At 47.6% G+C, this 21,475-nt stretch overlaps 1 protein-coding gene across 5 annotated transcripts in view; it reads right to left on the reverse strand.

Moving 5' to 3' along the window:
• tet3 (tet methylcytosine dioxygenase 3) overlaps positions 1-20,237 on the reverse strand; it is a 31,544-nt gene extending 11,307 nt beyond the window's left edge. Inside the window, exons 1-4 of one of the 5 annotated variants that reach the window (XM_035638888.2) lie at positions 19,804-20,237; positions 19,042-19,101; positions 3,613-6,562; positions 1,305-1,395 (exon numbers count right to left, since the gene is read on the reverse strand). In XM_035638888.2, coding sequence (XP_035494781.2) covers positions 1,305-1,395; positions 3,613-6,514 — 2,993 coding nt within the window. In that variant the 5' untranslated portion in view covers positions 6,515-6,562; positions 19,042-19,101; positions 19,804-20,237. Of the gene's footprint in view, positions 1-1,304; positions 1,396-3,612; positions 6,563-9,935; positions 10,363-13,549; positions 13,648-13,679; positions 14,017-19,041; positions 19,102-19,803 lie in introns of those variants that run through there. The other 4 variants (XM_035638890.2, XM_035638889.2, XM_035638886.2 and 1 more) reach the window with 4 other exon arrangements.
• Positions 20,238-21,475: the final 1,238 nt, after the last annotated feature.

Raw genomic sequence — 21,475 nt, forward strand, 5'->3', positions numbered from 1 at the left:
GTTGCGTTGGGGGTGGGGGGAGACCATCAGGACCTGTCAGATGCTATATCAAGTCCCGTTACTGCCTGATACCTACCATTGTGAAAACATCAGCCCTGAGCAGATTTGGCATGAACACAAGGGGCTCCTGCTGAATAGCAATCACCCGGGGGGGTGAGGGAGTGGGAGGGGAATAGGCTCTAGCACCACAGGGATGGCCGGCCAGGGTCAGGGGTGGGTCAAAGGTCATCTAGGGACTATGGGGACTTAACATCCTACATCATCTCTAAAACAACAAAAAGTGGTCTCTGGTCCAACATCACCACTCAACCTGTCCTATCCGGGGACTAATGACTCACTGGTCTTATTGAAAACCAGCCTTTCAGTGAATAATAGTAAAATATTTGCCTCTGTACAATGTCAGTACCTTTTCATTCAAAGCACTGGTCAATGAAGCATCCAGTTACAGAAGGATACAACACTGAGTATTTTGTAGTCTGTGGTTGCAAATAACCAACACCGTAAAACATCACCTGAATGTGTTAACCAGGCTATGACAAATATGGCAATTCTTCATTCATCATTAAAAACAGTTCATCAAGTTTGACCAGTTTTGGTGAGGGAGCAACAACAACATTTCCAGAAAAAGACACTGGAGCCGCACTTTGGTTATTAAAGTCACCAGCAGACAAACTTTCTGCTGTTCCTTGCTGAATTGACTAAATAATAGTAATCCTTTCAAGATTGAACTGCTAAAATGAATCTGGATTACTGGATTCGTTTTGGAAGGCTGTCTTGTTAGTTCTAAATATGAGACATGGATGGGATGTATGCATCCTGCTGGCTGATACTGAATGGAATCTGGTTCTCATACATTTTACCCTCAGTTCGACTTGAGGTTAGTTTTGTATGTATACCATTTGTATGTAAAAAGATATTAAACACCATGTTTTAGCCTTAATTAATCACAGTTGTATAACGCAAATAACGGATCTTGATGTTAGTGCACAAAAAGTGCCCCATATCCATTATTTCATACTGTCTACTACAATTTACTTTCTCCATTCTCCTATCCCTTCCTTCTGACTTCATCTCCTGCCATCTTTCTCCTTTTCTCTCGCTTTGATTGGATCTTTATCCTTCTTCCTCCCTCTGACATGCTGATGATGCTGTTCCTCCTACAGGATTCTGGGTCACAGATTCCCTGAGGACTAAATGTGAGGAGGAGGGAAGGTCGAGAGAGAGGGGCAGGAGGGGGAGGGGAGGGAGAGGCATGGAAAGCAAGAACATGTAGGAGGAAGGGGAGAGGAGAGTGGAGTGCTCACCTGGTCTCCATCAGATTTCGGATGGAGGCCACAGTAGGTCCAGATCCAAGGTGATTGTAGTATGGCCCTTCATCCTTCTCCACAATTTTTTCTAGTAAAAGACACAGTACACAGTGAGGACAATAGATACCATTTGGTATTGACATTCTCTTACTAACAGTGTATTACATATTATAACCAATCTGTGACAAACACACTTTACAAAATCTGGTTGGTCTCTAATGTCAGAATTAATATAACTTTACCATTCATTTTTAACTTCCTTGTCTTACACTCATAGTGGAAGTGAGGCATTTGACTGACTTTATTAGTATGTTTTTATTTGCTGGATATAAACAACATGGATAATAGTCTCAGCCAATATCATGGACCATGTTTTGGTCACTAGTTTGACACAACACTTCGACCTTGAATATTCCGTTATACTGTGTTGATCAACTACATCATTTATTTGGCTTTTACCAGTGCCACAATGAAGACCTATTTTGCGTTACCTCATTGAACTGAGTGTTGTCTCCAATAACGCTGCAAACATTTACCAGTAAGTCTGTTTACCTCAGAAAAAGACAGACAGTGGGCTGTGACTTCAGGGTGTGGTGCATGTGTGGATATACTTTGCAAGGCAGAACATTTTTGTGGGAGGCATGACTGACTCAGTAAACTGTATGTGAGTGTTAATAGGGACTAAGGGTGTGTCCAAGTGCACAATGTGTACACCTGTTTATGTTGTGTGTGTGTGTGTGTGTGTGTGTGTGTGTGTTGTGTGTGTGTGTGTGTGTGTGTGTGTGTGTGTGCATCAAACGACTGTCGTACACACACCAGTATTTGTAAAGCCCGCCATTTGACTTTAGCGCTAATCTTTATGTGTCCTACATTAAGTGTAATAAGATTGTTAACTAAACTATAATGTAATTTTTATTGCCTAGCTCTGTTAACAGCTTGCTATGTGTTTTACACCAGCATTAGGAAGAAACTCTACATGTAAACAGGTCCTATTCTTACAGCTGATTATCTTAAATATGGACACACAACTGTGTTGTTGTGTGTCTGGCTCAATGACAATATGATGTCAGATTCCCCTGTTAGTGCTGGGAGGCGACAGGGTGTGGCTCAGGGCAGGAAGTGGAGGAGTCATACTAAATTCTTGTGTGGAAATGATGTGTGTGTGTGTGTGTGTACTTCATGGTTGTACTCTGCATCAGTGTGTGTTGGAGGTAGTCCAATGTGGTGTTGTACTACTATTACCTTGAAGACCTGTTTGCTGAGGTTTACTGAGTAACTGTTCACTGTTAAGTGTTTCGCTGCAGCTGTCCCCCAACAGCTTCACTTGTTGAAGCTGACTTATAAGTAAATTAATTTCCTTATTTATTTCAAGTATATACAGTAATTTGGTCAATGCATTTCCATACACTTCTACTCTGCCATTTAAACCTTGCTTTTAAATCGGCCTGATTCTATCTCATGATTAATATCTATCATTATTTATTTTTTATTTTTTATGTCATCTCCAGTGTCTTTTACCTTGTTTTTCTCTTGCATTGATTCTGATTCTATCATTGCACTACTTGTTCTTTTTATCCACACTTGTGTTGCTTTTCCTCCGCCATGATTGCAAAGCATTTTGGTTGAAATCGTGTTGTTTTAGGGTTACATCAATAAATCTGACTTGACTTAACTGTTGTAAATAAATAACCTGAGCTTGGTTCTGCCTAAACAACAAGACTGAACCCTGTCGCATAAACAAAGATGCTGTTCTGTTTGCCTGCCAGACCCAAACCCGTTTCTGTGTGGGTTTGGGTCTGGCACGGCTGCTATTGTTTCTTCCTGCTGCCTTCATTGCCTCACGCTGTTGCAGTATGGATGGTCGCAGACACACAACTCACCAACACAAACATTCTTAGACACACTCAACAAGCATCCATAGAGAAACTGGAGGGGGAGGACTGAAAAAAAGAGCAACTAATAATTGACCTGTGTAGATTAACTAGTAGTAGAAGTAAAGCACTGACAGTGATGGCAAGATTAATGTTTAGCTCAATGGGTACAACAAAATATTCAACTTCCAAGTTTGCCCAACAATGTATTCCTGTATTCTCCTGTGCCGCCTTTACTATCTCACATTAGTCATATTCACTGTAATTACAGATTTACTTGCTTGAATTCTTTTCCACTCAGAGATGAGGGCAATGTTTGGATTCATGTCATATTTGTTTGAACATTACTGAATATGTGTCTGAAAAGGGCTAATTCAGTTTGTGGACTGACAACAACTTCAGCATTTACAGACACTGTAATACCACTGACATACCCACACAGGTGCAGAGGGGGAACTCTGACTGTAGATCCTTGGGAGGAGTATCCAGCAAGCTCTTGGTGGGGGTGTCTAGATAGCGCAGAGGAGACTCTAGGAAGCCTTTGAGAGATGGAGAAGAAGGCAGACTGTCCTTTGTTGGGGTGTCCTCTTCAGAATAGCACATGGTGGACAGTACTGCTATATCACCCGAGGCTTCAATCTTCATGCGTTTAGGCAGCGGGGAACACGGCATATTATCCTCTAACACACTGGGCTGCTGCAGTTTGTCCAGAATTGCCTGATGATGCAGAGAGACATATGACCCCTCATGCTGCTCCTCCTCATGCGTTTCTGTGGATGCCTGGTTCAATGTTGCCTCACTATGGGTCCCTGACTCATCCTTGTGAACTTCCTTCTCCTGATCATTTGGCTGAAGTGAGGAGCTGTCTTGAGTTGTGAGAATTAGGGGAGCCGATTGGAAGGTGGATGATGATGTGGGACTGAGGCCCTGAGGACTGGACTGGGACTTATTTCCCAGGTGTGGGGCTGCTGCAGTTTCCTCCATGGACTGACTTGCGGATGCATCTGGGACAGTGTCCCCAAATTCAGCCTCAAACTGGCGAATCAGATCTTCATACTTCGGGTCAATGTTGATAAGACTTGGTAATTGTGAGGTGCTGGATGGTGATGTAGAGGTCATAGGTATGGTGGTGCTGGTGTTACTGCAGGACAGGGTGCCCAGTCCTTCTGACTTAGCATTGGCTACAGGGGCCAAGGGTTGGGGCAGAGGGCTCATCAGGGCTGGAGTGTTTTCCGACGAAGCAGAAACAGTAGAAGAGGGATTCATTGAGGAGTTGGAAATAGATACCTGAGATTGGGCTGGGGCAGGGAGGCCTGCAGCAGCAGCCTGAGTGGAGTTACTGTGGAGGGGCAGAGAGGGGAAACAACCTGCTTGCAGGCTGGTCAGGGCCGGGGCTCTGTCCATCATGAGGACTGGGGTTTTTTGTATTGTGATCTGAGTCTGAGGCAGGAAGGTTGGCATGGATGCTTTCTGCTTGGTTTTCTTGATGATTATCTGTTTGGGTTTGGGCAGGGGAGAGCCTGTTAGAATCCCACCCATAGCTTTTATGACAGGAGATCCCTGGACGCTTTTTTTCTTCTTGGGCTCCTTAGGTTTCTGCTTGATGTCCAAAGGTGGTAAACCTTCTGCCTCCGTCTGTGGCCACCATTTTTTCAGGTTCTGGCAAGCCAAAGGCGCATGTGGGCCTGCTGCTCCAAATCCAGAGGAGTGGTTAGAGAAGAGGTTCCTCTTGTAGTGAAGGTGTTGTTGCAGAGCTGCCTGAGTGGAATGACTGATGGCTGCTTGGCCAGGTGATAGGGGAGTGCCAAGGTAATGCTGACCCTGCTGCTGACCATTAACCATGCCATAATGTCCCATGGAGGCAGTGTGATGGTAATGCTCACCAGAGTCTTGCTCTTGCTTTAATCTGGACAGTACTGGGTTGTCATGGGCCTGCACACCTCCATTCTGGTTCAAGCTGAGCTGCTGTGTGACTGGAAGCTTGAAAGGAGCATTGCTGAACTTGCCACTGGTGTCACCAAGCAGCTGTTTAAGCTCTGACATAGGGTCTGAGCTACTGTGAGGTGCTGCAGCGAAGTGAGACTTGGGCTCAGACTTCACACACATCCATGGGTTCCTTTGTTCAGAGCCTCTTCCTGAGCTCTGCTGCCATTGATGCGGATTGGGACTGAAGCCTGGAGACTTTCCCTGACCTGGAAAGGGAGAGGTAGAGGGAGGGAGAGGAGTAGCATGAGGCGGCTGGCCCTGGGATTGGGGCCTTTGGTGCTCACAGGACATTGGGACCCTCTGGTTGGTGTGTACTCCAGGAGGGACAGACTGAGAGCGTGAGGAAGATGAGTGGCTGCCAGGAGACGATTGAATCAAGCTAGAGCCATTGGGGGGCTGGGATGGGAGGTTCTGGGTATATTGGTGGCGATGGAGGTTATTGTTGTAAGGGGTTTGACCTGGAGAGCCCACAGCTTGTGGACTGGTACCAGATAACTGGGTCAGGGCTTCTATGGCAATGGCTGTCTGAAGACTGATGTTCTTTTCCTTAGCTATGGAGAGCACCTGGGGAGAGCAAGGAATTGGGGGTTTGGGGCGGGGCATTTGTTCCGGGTGAGGTCCTTGAGATGCCTGTAGCTGTTGGGAGTATGAAGTAGAAAGTCGGTGGCCACCATTCACCTGGGTGTAGGGATGAGGTTGATGCTGCAAAATTGGTTGCTGTAGATGAGGCTGTAAATGTGGGGGATTATCAGTGATCTTGTGGGAACCTTGGTCCTCACTGTTTGCCAACTTAATCTTCTTTTCCAGCCACTCAAGGTAGTCTGGACAGTCAGGCCCATCACAGTTACAGTTAGGGGGCTTGTGTCCATGTTTGGCTTGGCTTAGTGCTGTCTGTAGGGTGTTCAGGTCTTCTGGAGGTTGGCGGCTTGCCTCAGGAGCCCCAGCCGACAGTCTGGCCTGACCCCCATCAGCAACCATTTCCTGGGTGAACCTCTCATATAACTGGGCTGTGTTAGGCTTAGGGCGAGGGCAGGAAGAGGAAGAAGAGGGAGGCAATGAGCCAGCAATAGCAGAAAAAGCCACCAGGTTGTGGGCATCCTCCATGTTTGCATGGTGAACAGGCTCACTTGGGGTTGCCCCACTGCTGCTGTTCCAACGTGGCTGCTGTTGTTGGGTGTCACTGACTTTGCCATGTCCTGCCACCCAACACTGCCTTGGAGGTACACTTCCTGCCCTCTGCTGCTCTGTTTCCATAGATGCCTCATCATCACTCTGGTAGCAATTCACCCCATTGGCCAGTTCCAGGCTCAGCGTGCCTTCCTGGAGGCGATCATGTGACCCAATTTCCATCTGGCCTCCACTTCTGGGGCCATCCACTGAACTGACTTCTCGAACAGTCTGAAAAACAGAAATATGGAGCAAGGTAAGTAAGGTTAAACTAATATGCAAAAACATAGACACTAGATACATTACATTAGGCATGAACACAGTGTCCGCATGTGTAATTAACAATTCCTGTGAATGTAAAAATATAAATATGTATAATTCCTCTATAACACAAGAACAATTTGAACAATCAAAGTATAGTCAGATTGCATTGCCTTGTTCCCCACTCTTCTCCGAACTTTCCCTCCCACTTCTGACACATTAAGAGCATACAGTGCTACAGGGTCAGGTCAGTGGGGCTGAGGAAAACTGACTTAACTATGGCTTCAGTGGAATTTCACAACAAGCATTTTCATTTTCACAGTTCTTCATAAATGGACACACTACTCCTAATCAGTTGGGCTATGCAAAGCAGGCAGATGGAGTTAAAACATGTAAGCCATGGGTATTGGGAGACTGTCTGTGTACAGGTGGGGCATTAAATACACACTGATGGGTGAGGAAAACAATGTACAATACACAAGTTGTCAAAAGTGGAATCATACAAACAAGACTACTTGGAATACATTGTTAATGAGGACATATCTTGAACTAATGCCCACACACCATGCATATAATACTCATTCACATTCTATATGGGTCTGAAAAAATATACAGCCCCATGAACAGTATCAACAGAGTAAGCCTACATTTGTTAGAAAGGGAAAGCAATCAAACTGTTTACATATTTTAGAAATGTTCCTAACAGAACAGAAAACAAATAATAAATGAAATATACTGTCGGATTACAACACATGAATTCCTTTCATCATCCAAAAAACAGATATTGATTAAGTTGTTGTGGTCTTTGTCGACCTATTTTTGTTAAAGCTTTATCTTTCAAACAGAACATCTATCTGAATATGTTTTCAAATTGTTCATGATAGGCTTGTTGATGTCCTTACTTGAGCTTTGAAAAAAATATTTGTAGCAGAAAACTGCTGCTTAACTAAGAGTCTGAAAGCGAGCAGTGCAAATCTCATTCACTGGATCGTAAACCCAAGTTTCCAACCAAAACAAAACCTTAAATGGCAAACCTAAAATGAACTGAATATCTTAAATTCAGTGTGTAATGCTAAGATAATCTTTAGCCCAACAGACAGCACCTCATCTAGGCCAACAAAAACCTTGACCATGCCCTGGTTGATTAAAGCACACATCATAAAATGTATCAGAAAGAACTGCTGACCAAGTGTAGAGCTACAAATACTGAACATCTTTGTCAAAAGAGTGAAAGAAAGTGTTGTTACAAGATGACCTAGCGTGCAAACATTGCAGTTACTTGGTCGGGACACGCCTGTAACTCAAATAACTGTTTATCCTAGTGTGCTGTAAGTACGATTAGGGGTATTACCACGATAATATACAAAATGTGTGGACAGTTAAAAAGTAATGCGGCTACACTAGTCTAAATGACCACTGATCCAAGTTATCAGTTAAAGGCAACTATGTTTTCTCAGATGTTACTTGCAAACAGTATTCGGCCCAGATTAACTCTTCATAGTTAAAGGAGTCTAGAGAAGAACCGATAACAAAGATAAACCAAGGGCAGGCTGAGAAATCATTGACAGAGTTCATGTTGTGGCTCAACAGTGTGTTCCCACATGTGTAATTGCTCTTCTGTAACGAAAGCAGTGGCAGACTCACAATATAAATGCATTTTTGTGTTAGCCCTTCAGAAATAAGCCAATGTACAATAAATACGATTTACAGTGTCAGAGTCTTTTACCTATGTGTTCACTATAATAGAGCAGCTACAGTATGATTCACTCTCTACAGCAGCATTAACTAAAAAGGAAACTTACATGCATCAAAATACTGCAAGCACTAACCCTCCCTGGAAGAGGACATGAATAACACATAATATTGTGAGGGAGATATAACAAATTGTATGCACACACACCCTGACATAATGTGAACTAGTTCCTGATCCAGATAGTTGCGAACCACTAAGTATTCTATTATCTCCAGCCAGAAGGCAAGAAGAAAGATGGCCTTTGGTTGTAGATCCATCAGTGTATGACAGCAAAAGTGAGCCTGGTGTCCAGCCTCCCCATCATTAGAATTTTTTTTTCTTTTAAAATCAGCCTATGAAGTGGCTAATTACTGGACGGGCAGTATGCTCGGTTCTTTTGAATTCCACCTTCTGCGCCGGGTGTCTGATGGGGGGTCCCAGGGGGTGGCGGTAGTGTTGGTTAGAGGTGGGTTGGGGTTGGGGGGGGCGGCAGTGAACAGCCGGCATGCAATACGTGAGAGGCCCCATGTCTGCACTATCAGTGGCATCAGACGGGAAAGAGGAAGGGGGGGGGGGGGGGGGGGGGGGGGGGGGGGGGGGGGGGGGGTTGCTGTGCACGGCAGTTATGAGAACTGCAGTGTTGAAACAGAGTGACTGCAACACCGCACAACCTAACATCCCACAATCACGCACCGTCCGTCACACTGACACTCTCTTTTCCTCTTTTTCTCACAGTTACATACACAAGAAAATGAGCACAGAATAAAGTCGCATGGCTTTAAAGCACTGCATGGTGAACATTTACAACCATCCGATTTTTTCCCAAAAGTGCCGGTGCAGATTTGCAAAAACTACACCTCACATAACCTTGACTGACTTTTTTTTGTGAGTCTACATGCCAGACTAGGATGGAAAGGCTAGAAATGATAGCTCTCACACCTGCAGCGATTTACACCTAACCGGGTGCCTGGAACCGTACAGATCACGTGCTTTGACAAATATTTACTCTAGTCTTCCCTTTAACTGTGTCACACACACACACACACACACACACACACACACACACACCTACACCTACACACACACAAACCTACACAAACCTACACACGCACACGCACACACACACACACACACACACACACACACACACCAATAACTGCATCTTAAACCAAAACCATAAACACACCAAACCAGATCAGATCTTGCAGAACCTGGTAGACCAGTCACCTGTGTCTGGGTAAACCTTCAAACAAGAGAAGCCTTTCACGACTCTGTGTGAGAGCAAAGTGAGTTCTGTTTAACACTGACACTGCAAAAAAAAAAAATATGTTAAAAAATGAAAACACCACGGGGAGGAGGTGAAGTGTTTAAAGACACTACCGGCGGTAGTGAGGGGGTTAAGTTCAGCTCGTGAATAGACAGCTGAACCCAAATCCTAGATACACAACAGCCCCCATCCTCCCTCTTGTCCTCCTCCCCCCCCCCCCCCCCCCCCCCCCCCCCCCCCCCCCCCACCCCTTCCTCTGCTGCCGTGCTGAGCAGGAACATGAAGCAGAGACGCCGACAATATGAAGCCGGCTGAGAGCCCGAGGACCAGCGGCGCATACTTACGCGGTCCTTGACGCCCAGTCGGAGCAGCCGGGTGTAGAGCAGAGAGCAGAAGAGCCGACAGAGAGGAGCATGAGACTTGCTTGCCGGCACAGTAGCCTGTGAGGCAGAATGGCCCTACGGGGTTGTTCCCTCTTATGTCTTCCAGTCTGTGCAGCGCACAGACAGAGCGAGAGCCGAAGTGCACATGCATGCATTCACACACGCGCACACAGCCAGCCACACACACACAACACACCTCCCCCCAGCACGGCACACACGTTTCTCATTCTCTTGCCTCTTCTTATGTCCAAAGCTTTCTGTTCTCTCCTTTTTCCTTTCTCATTATCTCTGTCTGCTCCTCCCTTCCTTTTTTCAATATCCTCTTTCTTTCTCTCGGCTACACATGCAGTCGGCTTCTCGTCGCAGCCCCCACCTTCCCCTCTCTCTCTCTCTCTCTCCCTCCCTCCCTCCACTCCCCTCCCTCTCCCTCCATCTCCTCTCCTCTCTCTCTTCACTGTGTGCAGAGCGAGAGGCCATTATCTGAGCCACAGCGGGCACGTACGATGGAATGGAGGAGTGTGCAGTGAGCAGAAACACAGAGCGCTGTGAGGGATAGTCCCTCGTAGCGGCAGCCTAGGAAACAGCACAGTGCAGCAGAGCTGTTACCAATGAGAAAACCTCTCTGTGTCTCTATCCACGCCCTTCGACACTACTTGCTCTGCTACATTTGATGACGTTACATATACGGCTGTGTTGTGTTCTGCTGATCGACAGAAGCCAAATATTGGCAATTTCCACTATGACAGGGCTTCTCTGCTTTTCAGCGAGGAGGCGAACCAGCGGCTGCCAAGCGAATACACAATCCCAAGGCACAACGGTGTCGACAGGAAGGAGGAAAAAGGAGCAAAGAAGAGCCAACCATAGGTTGCTGATTCATTCCTTCTGCAAACGCCATCTGCTTTTCCTGATGGAGATTTTCTTCCACCTTTGAGCGTCTCGTCCTGGGCCAAAGGAGAAGCCACCGACAACGCTTCCGCAATGTCCATTTTCTCCCTCATCCACATTCACATCGGTTGCCCATTCATCGCGTGAAACGAGAAGCTTCAGCGTTACACCTGGGGCTCACAATAGATCCTCTAACAAGGCTGCACGCACGAGAGCGAGACAAGGCTGTGTAGATGAAGAGGGAGCTGGCTTGCTAGCGGTGACGCCGGCCCTTCTTCCAAGATCCAGAGGATGCAGACGAGGTGGACGGTGTCCGACTGAACGAAGCGAAGGGTCGCGCGATATACAAATTCATCCATCGAACCTCCAAAATGTCAACTCCTAACGTCGAGCTAAAGGAAGGAGTTGGAACAATGATGGCACTACGGTTACAACGTGAGTTAAAAGAGCGGCACAAGAGCGCTCGTCAACGGAGCGAGAACAGCGGACGACAATTCAGCAAGCCCGTGTAGCAGGATGAAGAGAAGGGGATGGAGGACGACACTGAGGAGCGTGTGGAGATAACAGTCTAAAGCAAGACAGAGTCGCTCAGCTATTCATGTGACTGATTCTGCAACGGCGGGGAAGATGATGAAGAAGAGGAAGAGGGTACAGACGGAGGGAAATTTGGCAGGTTGCTGCCAAACGCAGACTGCAACCGCAAGTAATCAACCCGTTTCAGCTCGCCATGGATGCAAGACTCCTGTCCTCTCCTCTTCAACCAGCCTATGATCACGTCCTCTTGTTGTTCTCTCCTCACCATTGTCTTGCCTTGGCATCACTGCCATTATCACCATCCACGCCGTCATGATCGCTGGATGTTTCCTCTCGCTCACTTGCGGGCTGACCGGCCTTGCGGCGGCTCCTCTCCTCTCTCCAGCAACTGCTTCGGATTTTCAGGGGCAGATTTAACCAGGAGGATGAGAGGGGGAAAACATGGCCGTCTCCCCCATGCAGATCGCTGTCAGCTCCTGCGTAGTGTTTTTCTGTAATGTTACGGAGCGCGTGCTGGCTACACTGCGCTGTGCCTGGATTAACTTCAGTAACCTTTCCCTGCTTCTCTTACTTTGGCTTCCCCGGTTTCTCCATGGTCTCTCTTGATGTCTCATTTTTCTCTGGCTTTCTCAATCTGCCTCTGCCACACTCTCTCGATGTGCTTCTCTGTTTTGTTTGCTGAGCCGTTTCTTCTTCTCTCATAGCTTATTGCGCTCCAACACATTTTCTGACGCACTCGCTCTCTGGCCCCGTAAATTGCACACCGCCTGTCTCTTCCGTCGCCACACATTTTCGTACGTACACACACGCACACACGCGCCCGCACACACACGCACACACACACACACACACACACACAGAGATGAGCGTCAATCCCAAAGAGAAACACGGCGCAGCCTAAGCTGTCTAAGGGAAGGAGAGGAGAAGTAGAGCATTAGGTCACGTGACCGGGGAGGACCAATGAGCGCGAGCGAGAGCAGTGAGCAAGAGAGGTAGGAAACACATGTGGCAATGACGCAGCTGCATCGTCATCATCACCAGCGTCTCCCACCACGATCCTTGCCTCCGCCACTGCGCGGGCACATGTATCATCTGACGCATGCCCACTCTCCACTATCAGCGACGGCGCTCGCCAACGGACGCCCTCGAAAACATGCTGTTCCATTCACCCGGCTGACGTGTGCCCGCGCTCTCCCCCGGCTGCAGTGACACTGCATTTCTAGCTCGAGGTTCCACTTAACCCCTGAATCACATGCTCTGCGCGCACAGTTCCTCATTTCAAAGACCGACTGGACTGAACACAACGGACTCTCTGTCCCCAAGGCACCGCGCCGCTGTCAGAGAAGCCCGACCGTGCTGTAGAGGGAAATCTTGCATCAGAGCTACACAACCCCGTATCAAAATAAATCATTTTTTCTAAAGCTAACATGGTCATCGGACAGTCCCAGAGATGGAATACATAACACACTCTCACAGTTTAGAAATGGACATCGAGAAAAACAGAACGAGCGACGTAAATTGAAAGCCCACGCTTGAACAGGAAACATTCACTCGCGCGCTCCCGTTGTGAAAACACGAGCTCTGGCTGAGTTTGTCACGGTCCGCGAGCAAAACAAAGAAGTGCAATTGGACCAAAGCATCGGCGCGAAGAGGGAGCCTCCGCGGGAGCACATTCAGCTGTTCAACAACACACAGTAAATACTGGATATATGACACTATTTCAGACGCCGGACGTAGGTGAAACAAAACGACAGTTAGGCTGCCGCACTCTGGATTGAGACACGTTCCAAGTTGAAGAGGGGGAGAATTCGGTGAATTTAGTTGAGCAACACTGACAGAAAAAGAAATCGAGCGCGTTCCTTGCCTTCAAGACGTTGGCGATTGATTAAAACCGTGCACCGACGCAACAGCACAACGTTGCTGGTCAGGCTGTCCTGATGTCACCTCCTCAACACAATAGCTTACATGTCACATGGATAACCGAAAGTGGCAGGTTACACTATAACCGGGAGACGTACAGCCTGTAGCCGTGTCCTGGTTAACTTGTAATTGAACTGTTTCCTCACATGACACTCAGACAAGCTTATCTTATAACTTATAAAGTCATCTTAAGATTTTAGTGAGAAAGAAACTTTAAAAAAAAACGTGACACTTACAGTATATCTGCTGTAACCAGGCATGGTGTGTGTGTGTGTGTGTGTGTGTGTGTGTGTGTGTGTGTGCGCGCGCGTGTGTTTGTGTGTGAGAGTGTGTGAGAGATAGAGAAATAAAGAGAGAGGACGGTACCACGAGAGAGACTCCGGTTCTCACATCGATCACACCATCTCAGAGTGTCGTCAAATTATCATCCAAATGAGTAGCTCCACGCCCTCGTCTCTCGCTTTATCTCTCCGTCTCTCCCTCGCGCTCCATCTCTCTCACTTCTCATTCTCTCGCTCACTGTTTCTCAGCAGCACGGAGGGGAAAGGTCTCCGGTTGTAGGAGGGATGACTGACAACAAAAGTCCGATCCTCAGGAGTGTGTGGTGGGTCGACTTGCCGATGACTAAGCCTGAGTCATCTTTCTCAACAAAGTCCTGACATCAAACCCTTTCACTCTGAAATGAGGTTTTTTTTTTTGAATTTCTTTTTACCAGCATCACCTGCAGTGGGAGGTGTGTGTGTGTGTGTGTGTGTGTGTGTGTGTGTGTGTGTGTGTGTGTGTGTGGAGCACACAAACACCAATACAGAACAAATTGTTCGCTTTCAAGGGCTTTTAACGGCGACGTGATTTCTCCGTGCCCCCGTCGTCTTTAATTAGTGGCAAGATTTGTCATTTAGGGTAAAAGCGCTTTCTCTAGCAGCCATTAAGGTTCTCACATGAGCATCAGTCATGACATGAGGGTCCTTTCCCCTCCTCCCTCCTCTTCCTGTCAGCTGACTCCACCTCTCCCCGCCACGGCACTGCCCCCATTTACCCTGCAGTCTAATGGCATCAAGGTCATCTGATTTGACACACTATGTCAGTCTCTCTCTCCTTCCCCCTCTCCCTTTCTTTTTCTCCATTTCTCTCTTTATCATTCACGTTCTTTCTCTCTCACTGCCGCCCCCCCCCCAACCCCATAACACACGCGCCTGTTTCTCATCACATGCGCTCAGACCCTGACACACCAAAGGCTCCTGAAAACGCAGAGGCACATTTGTATGTGCTCGTACAGTACTGGATTGTTCACGCAGGATCACTGGGTTTATTGGTGGGCGGGACGAGAGGCCGTCGGGCTGAGAGAGTGGAAGCAACACAAAGTGTTTTGAGTATGCACTGTATTTGTCCATATGGGCTCCATATATGTGCGACAGACAACATAACATATTGTTCATATTCAAGGCATCAGTGTTATTTCATCCTTGCGTCTGTCTGTCTGCCTGCCTGTCCGCTCACTTCGCAGGAAGGATGGCGTTAGCTTCAGGCTGTGTTTGGGTGTGGAACGTAGTAATGAGTGTAGTGTATCCAGTCTGAGTCATACCTCCTGACATTTGGCACGTGCAAGTCAGCACGAACAGCCCAGCTGGGGAAGCCCCCCCCCCCCCCCCCCCGCCCGCCCGCCCCAAATGAACTTCTCACAAAGAGAAAGGGAGGAGTGGTTTGGGAGGGAGGAGAGAAAAAAATTGAAAGGTGGTGATGGGTGGGGGGAGCTAGTGGGCAGGGTGGAGCTGCTAAAAAAATAACAAGGAGGAGGAAGAAAGGGTAGGGGGGGGGGACTGTTTTTTAAGAGGCAGCTCTTTGTGCTTGAGCTTTGGGAGATGAAAAGAAGGAGAGGACTGTCATCAATATACAAAATATGTCAGAAAATGTTGGCTCCAAAACATAGGCTGGTTGAAGAGGAGTGGACAGTAGACAGTAGAAGGGATATGGATGGGAAATGTGAGAGTTAAAGGACGAAAAGAAGGCTGCGTTTCTCTTCCTGAAAAAGAGCTGAGCAGTCAAATCTGATTGGACGGCGATGCAATCATTAACAGAACACATATGTTGAGCGATTACCACAGACCCCCCGAATGACCATGTGGTGATTCCTTTGTGACAGTATTTGGGGGTTGAATCATAAATCGCTCCAACCTCAGAGAGCAAGCAAGAGGAGCCTTTCTCAGCCCCGCACAGTGGCTGGTCGCCAGCCTTGTCTCTCTCAGGGCTCTGGCTAAGATTAGCTTCCCATATGTTCAAGTCAGGCGTAGCCGGGCTTAAAGGGCCAGCGCTGAAAACAGGGAAACCTTCCCTGTGCACTGAAAAAAGCCATGTAGGTGCTAAATGTACACTAAATGACCTGGATTTACCGCCAAAGTCAAAATGAATTCATCCATCATTCAAATGAGAGGTAGATTCCTAGAGGATGATGATTTGTCCCTTAGATGTGAGGTGTTTTTTCTGGAGAAGTGATGCAATACATTTCTACGAGCTGTAAGTCTCACCCGGCATTAAAATCAGTCCTATCCTCCTTCTATGGAGCAGACACCCTCGACTGAATTCACATAAATATACTTCACTAATATTTTCATGCGATGAAAACTCCGTCAGCTGTGGTGCTGCACTGCATAAAGCCCGGCGGCAGCGGGGTTCGGGGGCTGAATAAGCTGTGCGCCCGTTGGGAGCAGCAGAGGAGCTGCCAGAGAGGTGAGAGTTAAAGAGCTCCGGCAACAGCTGAGAGCTCCGCCCCCTTTCTCTTTCCATTCATTTTTTATTAACTGCGGCACCGGGCGGCTGACAATCTCCCCCAACCCCCCCCCCCCCCCCCCCACCGACATCAGACACAGATACCACCGGCGATGCCAACAAGCCAACAAGCACAACACATCGTGGCCATGTATCGATCCGGACCAGGAATCGGTGTAGGCTCTAGTCCAGTTCAGTGATACGGCCAGAAATAAATAAAAAAAAGTACCGGAGCGAGACAATCGAATGTCTGATCATTGTCATGAACTAGGAAGGTAACATGAGAGTACCACAGCATATTAATGACTGTAAGGTAGGAAGCTGCCCATGAGGAATAAAGGATATTTTTTTCACATCTTTGCGTCGTCTTTGATACAATTCGTCTTTCACTTCCCTCAAAAGAAGACTTTGTGGTAATCACTCGCACTTACACACCCCTTCACTGTTGATACAACAGGTTTTTTTTGGAAGTCAGACATCAGGTGACTCAGGTGAACTGGGTTGGCATGCAGGATTGTAGAGGTCAGTTAATGGTTCAATGTAGTAGAGTCAACGTCTTGCCTACCCGAATCCATATAATCAGTATTATCAGGCTGAGTTTTAGGAAAGACACAGAAGTGTCTAGCAAACAAAATAAATTCATGTTGGGTTTTTTTTTTGGAACATATAATAAATCTTTGTCTGTATTTTTGGGATTTTACATTTAATAAATTGCATTGGATACGTGTTGTTTTATTGTGTCAACCCTCGTACAGAATACCTTTGATTACCGTATCAAGGAGTGATATGGGAGAACGAGATATTTGAGTTGAGATGAAGGCCAAAGAAGGGCGAGACAAGATGACTACGAGTTCAAAATGATAAAAAAAAATAAAGGCACCAGTCTCATCTTGAGAATCAAAACCAAATCCTCTCATAATTGTTGACGGCATGTTACAGTGTCTCGACACATGGGAAGCGGGGCTGCAGTTCTTTTACTGACTGAGTGGAAACCTTACAGAGCAGTAAACACACCGAGGGCAAACACTGAATGGAAGAGGTGATGTCAAACTCTCCACTTCCTGAGTCTCTACGCAATATCAAACCGCATACTACCCAACTACACACACACACACACGTGTTGGTCATGTGACCGACCTTGGATACCGGACCCAAGCTAAAATTAAAGCGATGATGTCAGTAGACAGTCAGTGTTGCCACGGAAACTAGGTCAGTGTAACCCTTTGCGAGCGAGGCTGGGGATTCCACGCGAGGCAAAACATATGATTAGCCAACGTTCCATCGGCCGTCACGCACTCGGTGGTTTGAGTGTTTTCTACTCTCCTTTTGACTCTTTCCCATCAGTGTTCATCTCACGAAGAAAGAGGAAATCCTGTGTATGAGCGTGGAACAAAAAAGAAAAATCACACGAGTGCAGTGTCTGTCTCGTAACCTGTTGTGGTTTGCCTCTTAACTCAGTCTTGTTTCCTGAACAGCAAAGAGAGCTGCCAAACAAAAACTCTGCTGCTGTGAAACTCAAATACATCACTCAAAGTGCTGCTGGACTCAATTTTTTAACCGTATCCATTTTCACGCAATGTTTTGATGTGTCTGGAAATACAGACTGATACATAACTGATGTATGACTACGCACTTAAACGGTCAAAACCGGTTTAAGCCCTCGGCTTGTTGGTTGTAGATCAGGTTCGTCTTGATGACGGACAAGGAAACAGATCTTGTCGAGATAAACTCTCCACCGCGGACACAGCAACAAATATCCTCAACAGCTTTCCCTCAGTGTAATGATTTTTCTTTCCTGTTCCTGGTCTTTTATACGGTGCATTGTTGATGAAGAGACTGCTTACACACGGATAGGGATTAGAGCAGACCTTGATGTAAGCTAGAGTCTGTCTGAACTGAGCTAAACCCATTCATGGCAGTTGTCATGCGATTGACTGACCCATATTTCCTACAGCTCTGGGGACAAAGGGGAATGTATCATGGTTAAACGGACATCTGACGGCAAGTCAAACCTCTTCTGCTTAAGAGACAACACGACAAGAATTCCTCTCACATTGCAATTCTTATAATGCGCTCCCCTACGAACGTCGCCGCTCAAACTTCCTCTCCACATAAACAGACAAGCGTGGCCCGACTCAGCAAGTTGTAGGCCAGCAGCTCTCAGTGGCCACACGCCACAGGTTACTACGGCCGACAATCGGGCCCGTGCGCATGCGTGACCCACTAACTTTCACTCCCTTTACCTCATTTAACTCCAGAACCGAGGAGAAGAAGGACGGCCCCCTGGCTCCTGAGCCAGCGCAGAGGGTTCCTCCTCCTCCTCCCTCCTCCTCCTCTCCCTGGTCTCTTGCATCGACACATGCCTGCCTCTGGCACCAATCAGTGGGCAGCGTGGGACACTTTAAACCAGGGAAGCCGCCGGTTCATCAGGCGCTCAGCTCACCTCTGCCGCTTGGAGATAAAGTCAAAGCGCCGGATTCAATGCAGTCAGCTTCCGAACAGGGCAACTCGCATTCAGAAGATAGACGGCTAAAGGTGACTATTGCACCTTTATCCCACCTCGCGATGATATCAGGGAATATATAATGAGCTCATGTCTTCGCCGGAGAGAGTCGTAAATAGTCTGACATTCCCGAGCGGCACAGACAACCACAGCATGTCCCGTGTAACAGGCACCAATAGTTAAACCCATTCACCAGAAAGTACATACGCGTGCACGTTAAAATTACTGTCGCATTTGTAAGTGCACATGCAAATAGATGAATATGTAAAGAGTAGAGGAACTGGTTGCCGTGTTGACTGACCACCATATTTACACCTCCCCATTGCACTGGTGAACCAACAGCTGGGAATCAAAGCAACATGGACAGAGATCACGCAGAGATGACACACACACACACACACACACACACACACACACGTACACGAGTACAACCACACACACAAAATGCAATACCCCCCTTACCTCAGCTGCCAGTTTAAGGGTTCCCACACAGCCTCGACTGATGTCTTCAAAATATTCCACCTTTACAGCCATTCACCAGAGCAAGAGGGGAGGGAGTGAGAGGGAGACAGGGAGAGGTGGGAGGAGGAGAGAATAACAATCAATAGAATTATGCGACAAGGGCCCGTTCAAAAAGACTCATCGTTGAGGGCAGTCGGACCACCAGGGTACCACATGCATGTCATTCTACATGCAACCTTCTTATCAATCCTGTCATCCTCAGCGACCATCAAAAAGCAGCCATGCACACGCGTCTCTTTGCCTTTGATTTGTGCTCAGAGAGTGAGCCGGCACTTCCCTCTGCCGCTGGGACAGAGAAGAAGAGACAGCGAAACGAGGATTCAATTTCAATTATGCAATTATGTAATGTCTGTATCCCGACCTGGCCCAGCCCTCCTTACGTGTGTATCAGACAAGCCGGGTTTTTTTTAAAGGGCAACTTGGCAAAACGTGCACAAGTGTCAGTGGCTGGTTTAGTAAGACGTTAGAGGTGGAAATGGTTCATCAAAGCAGGGCTGGTAATTGTAAAACAATAGCATCTTCTCATTTGGCACAGCATGTCCCCCTTGTCTACATGGCCCTGGCTGTCTCAATGTGAAATGATGTGTTTTGTCTCGAGCCGTTCCCCAGTCCCGCCAATCTAATCTCTCACCCCCTCCACCCGTCAGCCTCCCCCCCACCCACCTATCAATCCTAGAATAGTCTGGAGTGATGAATATTTACCCTCCAAGCCTCTGAGCTGCCTTGGTTTGTACTCCTCCGTCCGCTGGCCGAATCCCCATCAGAAGACTCCGACTCCCTCTTGTCTTCACCTCTATCCCTCTATCCCTTTCTTCTCTCTATCTCTCTCTCTCTCTCCACTCTTCTCTCTCTGTGTCTCTCTCTTGTGTGTGTTCCAGCAGCCCATTCAGGAAGCCATCTTGTGTTTTTAATCTGGTTTTACATGAGCCCTCGTACACACGTTCTCTCTCTCTCTCCCTCGCTCACTCTGTCGCTTGCTCTCTTTTTCTACCCCCTTCCTCTTTCTCTCTCTCTCTCTCTCTCTCTCTCTCTCTCTCTCCCGCTAGTGTGCCAATACCGCACGCACACTTATACACACACACAACAGCGGGGCTTTTTTTTCTGTGATCACTATCGCTCCTTCCTCCCACTCGTTCAGTCTTTTTTTCTCTCTTCTCCTTCTGCATACGTGATGTGAATACCCCCTCAAACACCCCCTCCCCCCTTCTCTGTCTCTTCAAACATATACACTCATGAACAAATGCACCCACACATACACACACAAAAAAAAAAACCCTCCAACGCACGCACACAGAGGTCGCCGGAGAGACGTCACGCTAGAGATAGCACACAAAGGCGGTCCGTCCACCAATCAGAGGCCAGGCTGGGCTCTGCTGCTAGGGTGAAATTGAAGGAGAGCCAGCGAGCGCGGCGACAGAGAGAGAGAGAGAGAGAGAGAGAGAGAGAGGGAGTAAAGGTGGACAGAAGTAGTGTGAATGTGCGCACGTGTGTGTGTGTTTGTGTGCGTGCCTGCGTGTGTGTGTGTGTGTGTAACGGGGGGATGGGTCCTCCCTATGCCTGTCAATTATCTCCTCGAACTCGCCTTCCCTAAACAATGCCTCTGGTATGTGGTATCGCTGAGCACCATCTGTGTCAGGGCTGCCTGCAATAACTGGACTGGACTGCACAGCGCGCGCAAGCACGCGCGCACACACACACACACACACACACACACACACACACACACAGAGACCCTCTCAAACAGCCACACAACCCCCCCTTCGGACAAGCGAAATGCACAATTACACAGCAGCAGAGCCCAACATGCTGACTCAAAGCAAGTGAAGACCGAAAATGAGCAGTGTGCCACTGCAACACATCAGAGCTCCGCGAGCACCATCGGCAAAGTTGTTGTGGTTGTGTTCACGTACAGCAGTCGGAGAGCTGCACAACAACCACATGCGAGGGCATGCAACCTTTTTCACGTTTCTGCTGAGCCTCTGTTACCTAGCCATTCCTTTCCTTTCCTGCTGAGCACACTTTGGAAGCCGGTGTTCGTAATGTTTACATTCTGAGCGCGAAAGATCACCTCCGGCTTGAACCTTGTGCAAACCAGACATCAGCGCACGTTCGAGCCAGACTGCGGATCATGGCCGCGAGAGCCGAGCGAAAACGTTTTTTTATCCAAATCAGCAACCGCGTGGCGCTGCAGAGATGCGTTTCCCCTTTTTCGTTTTAAACAAACACCGCTTCGAAAACTGCCACTCGTCAGCCTTTTCTGAAAACGGGACATCTACCGGATAAACAAAAACAAACAGTGAGATGAGATATGCCAGCAAAAACTCGCAACAGAGGGGAAATGCTTGCGGAATGAGACGCCTCTGAAGGACAAGAG

This window comes from Scophthalmus maximus, chromosome 3, assembly GCF_022379125.1.
Source record: "Scophthalmus maximus strain ysfricsl-2021 chromosome 3, ASM2237912v1, whole genome shotgun sequence".
Taxonomy (NCBI): Eukaryota; Metazoa; Chordata; class Actinopteri; order Pleuronectiformes; family Scophthalmidae; genus Scophthalmus; species Scophthalmus maximus.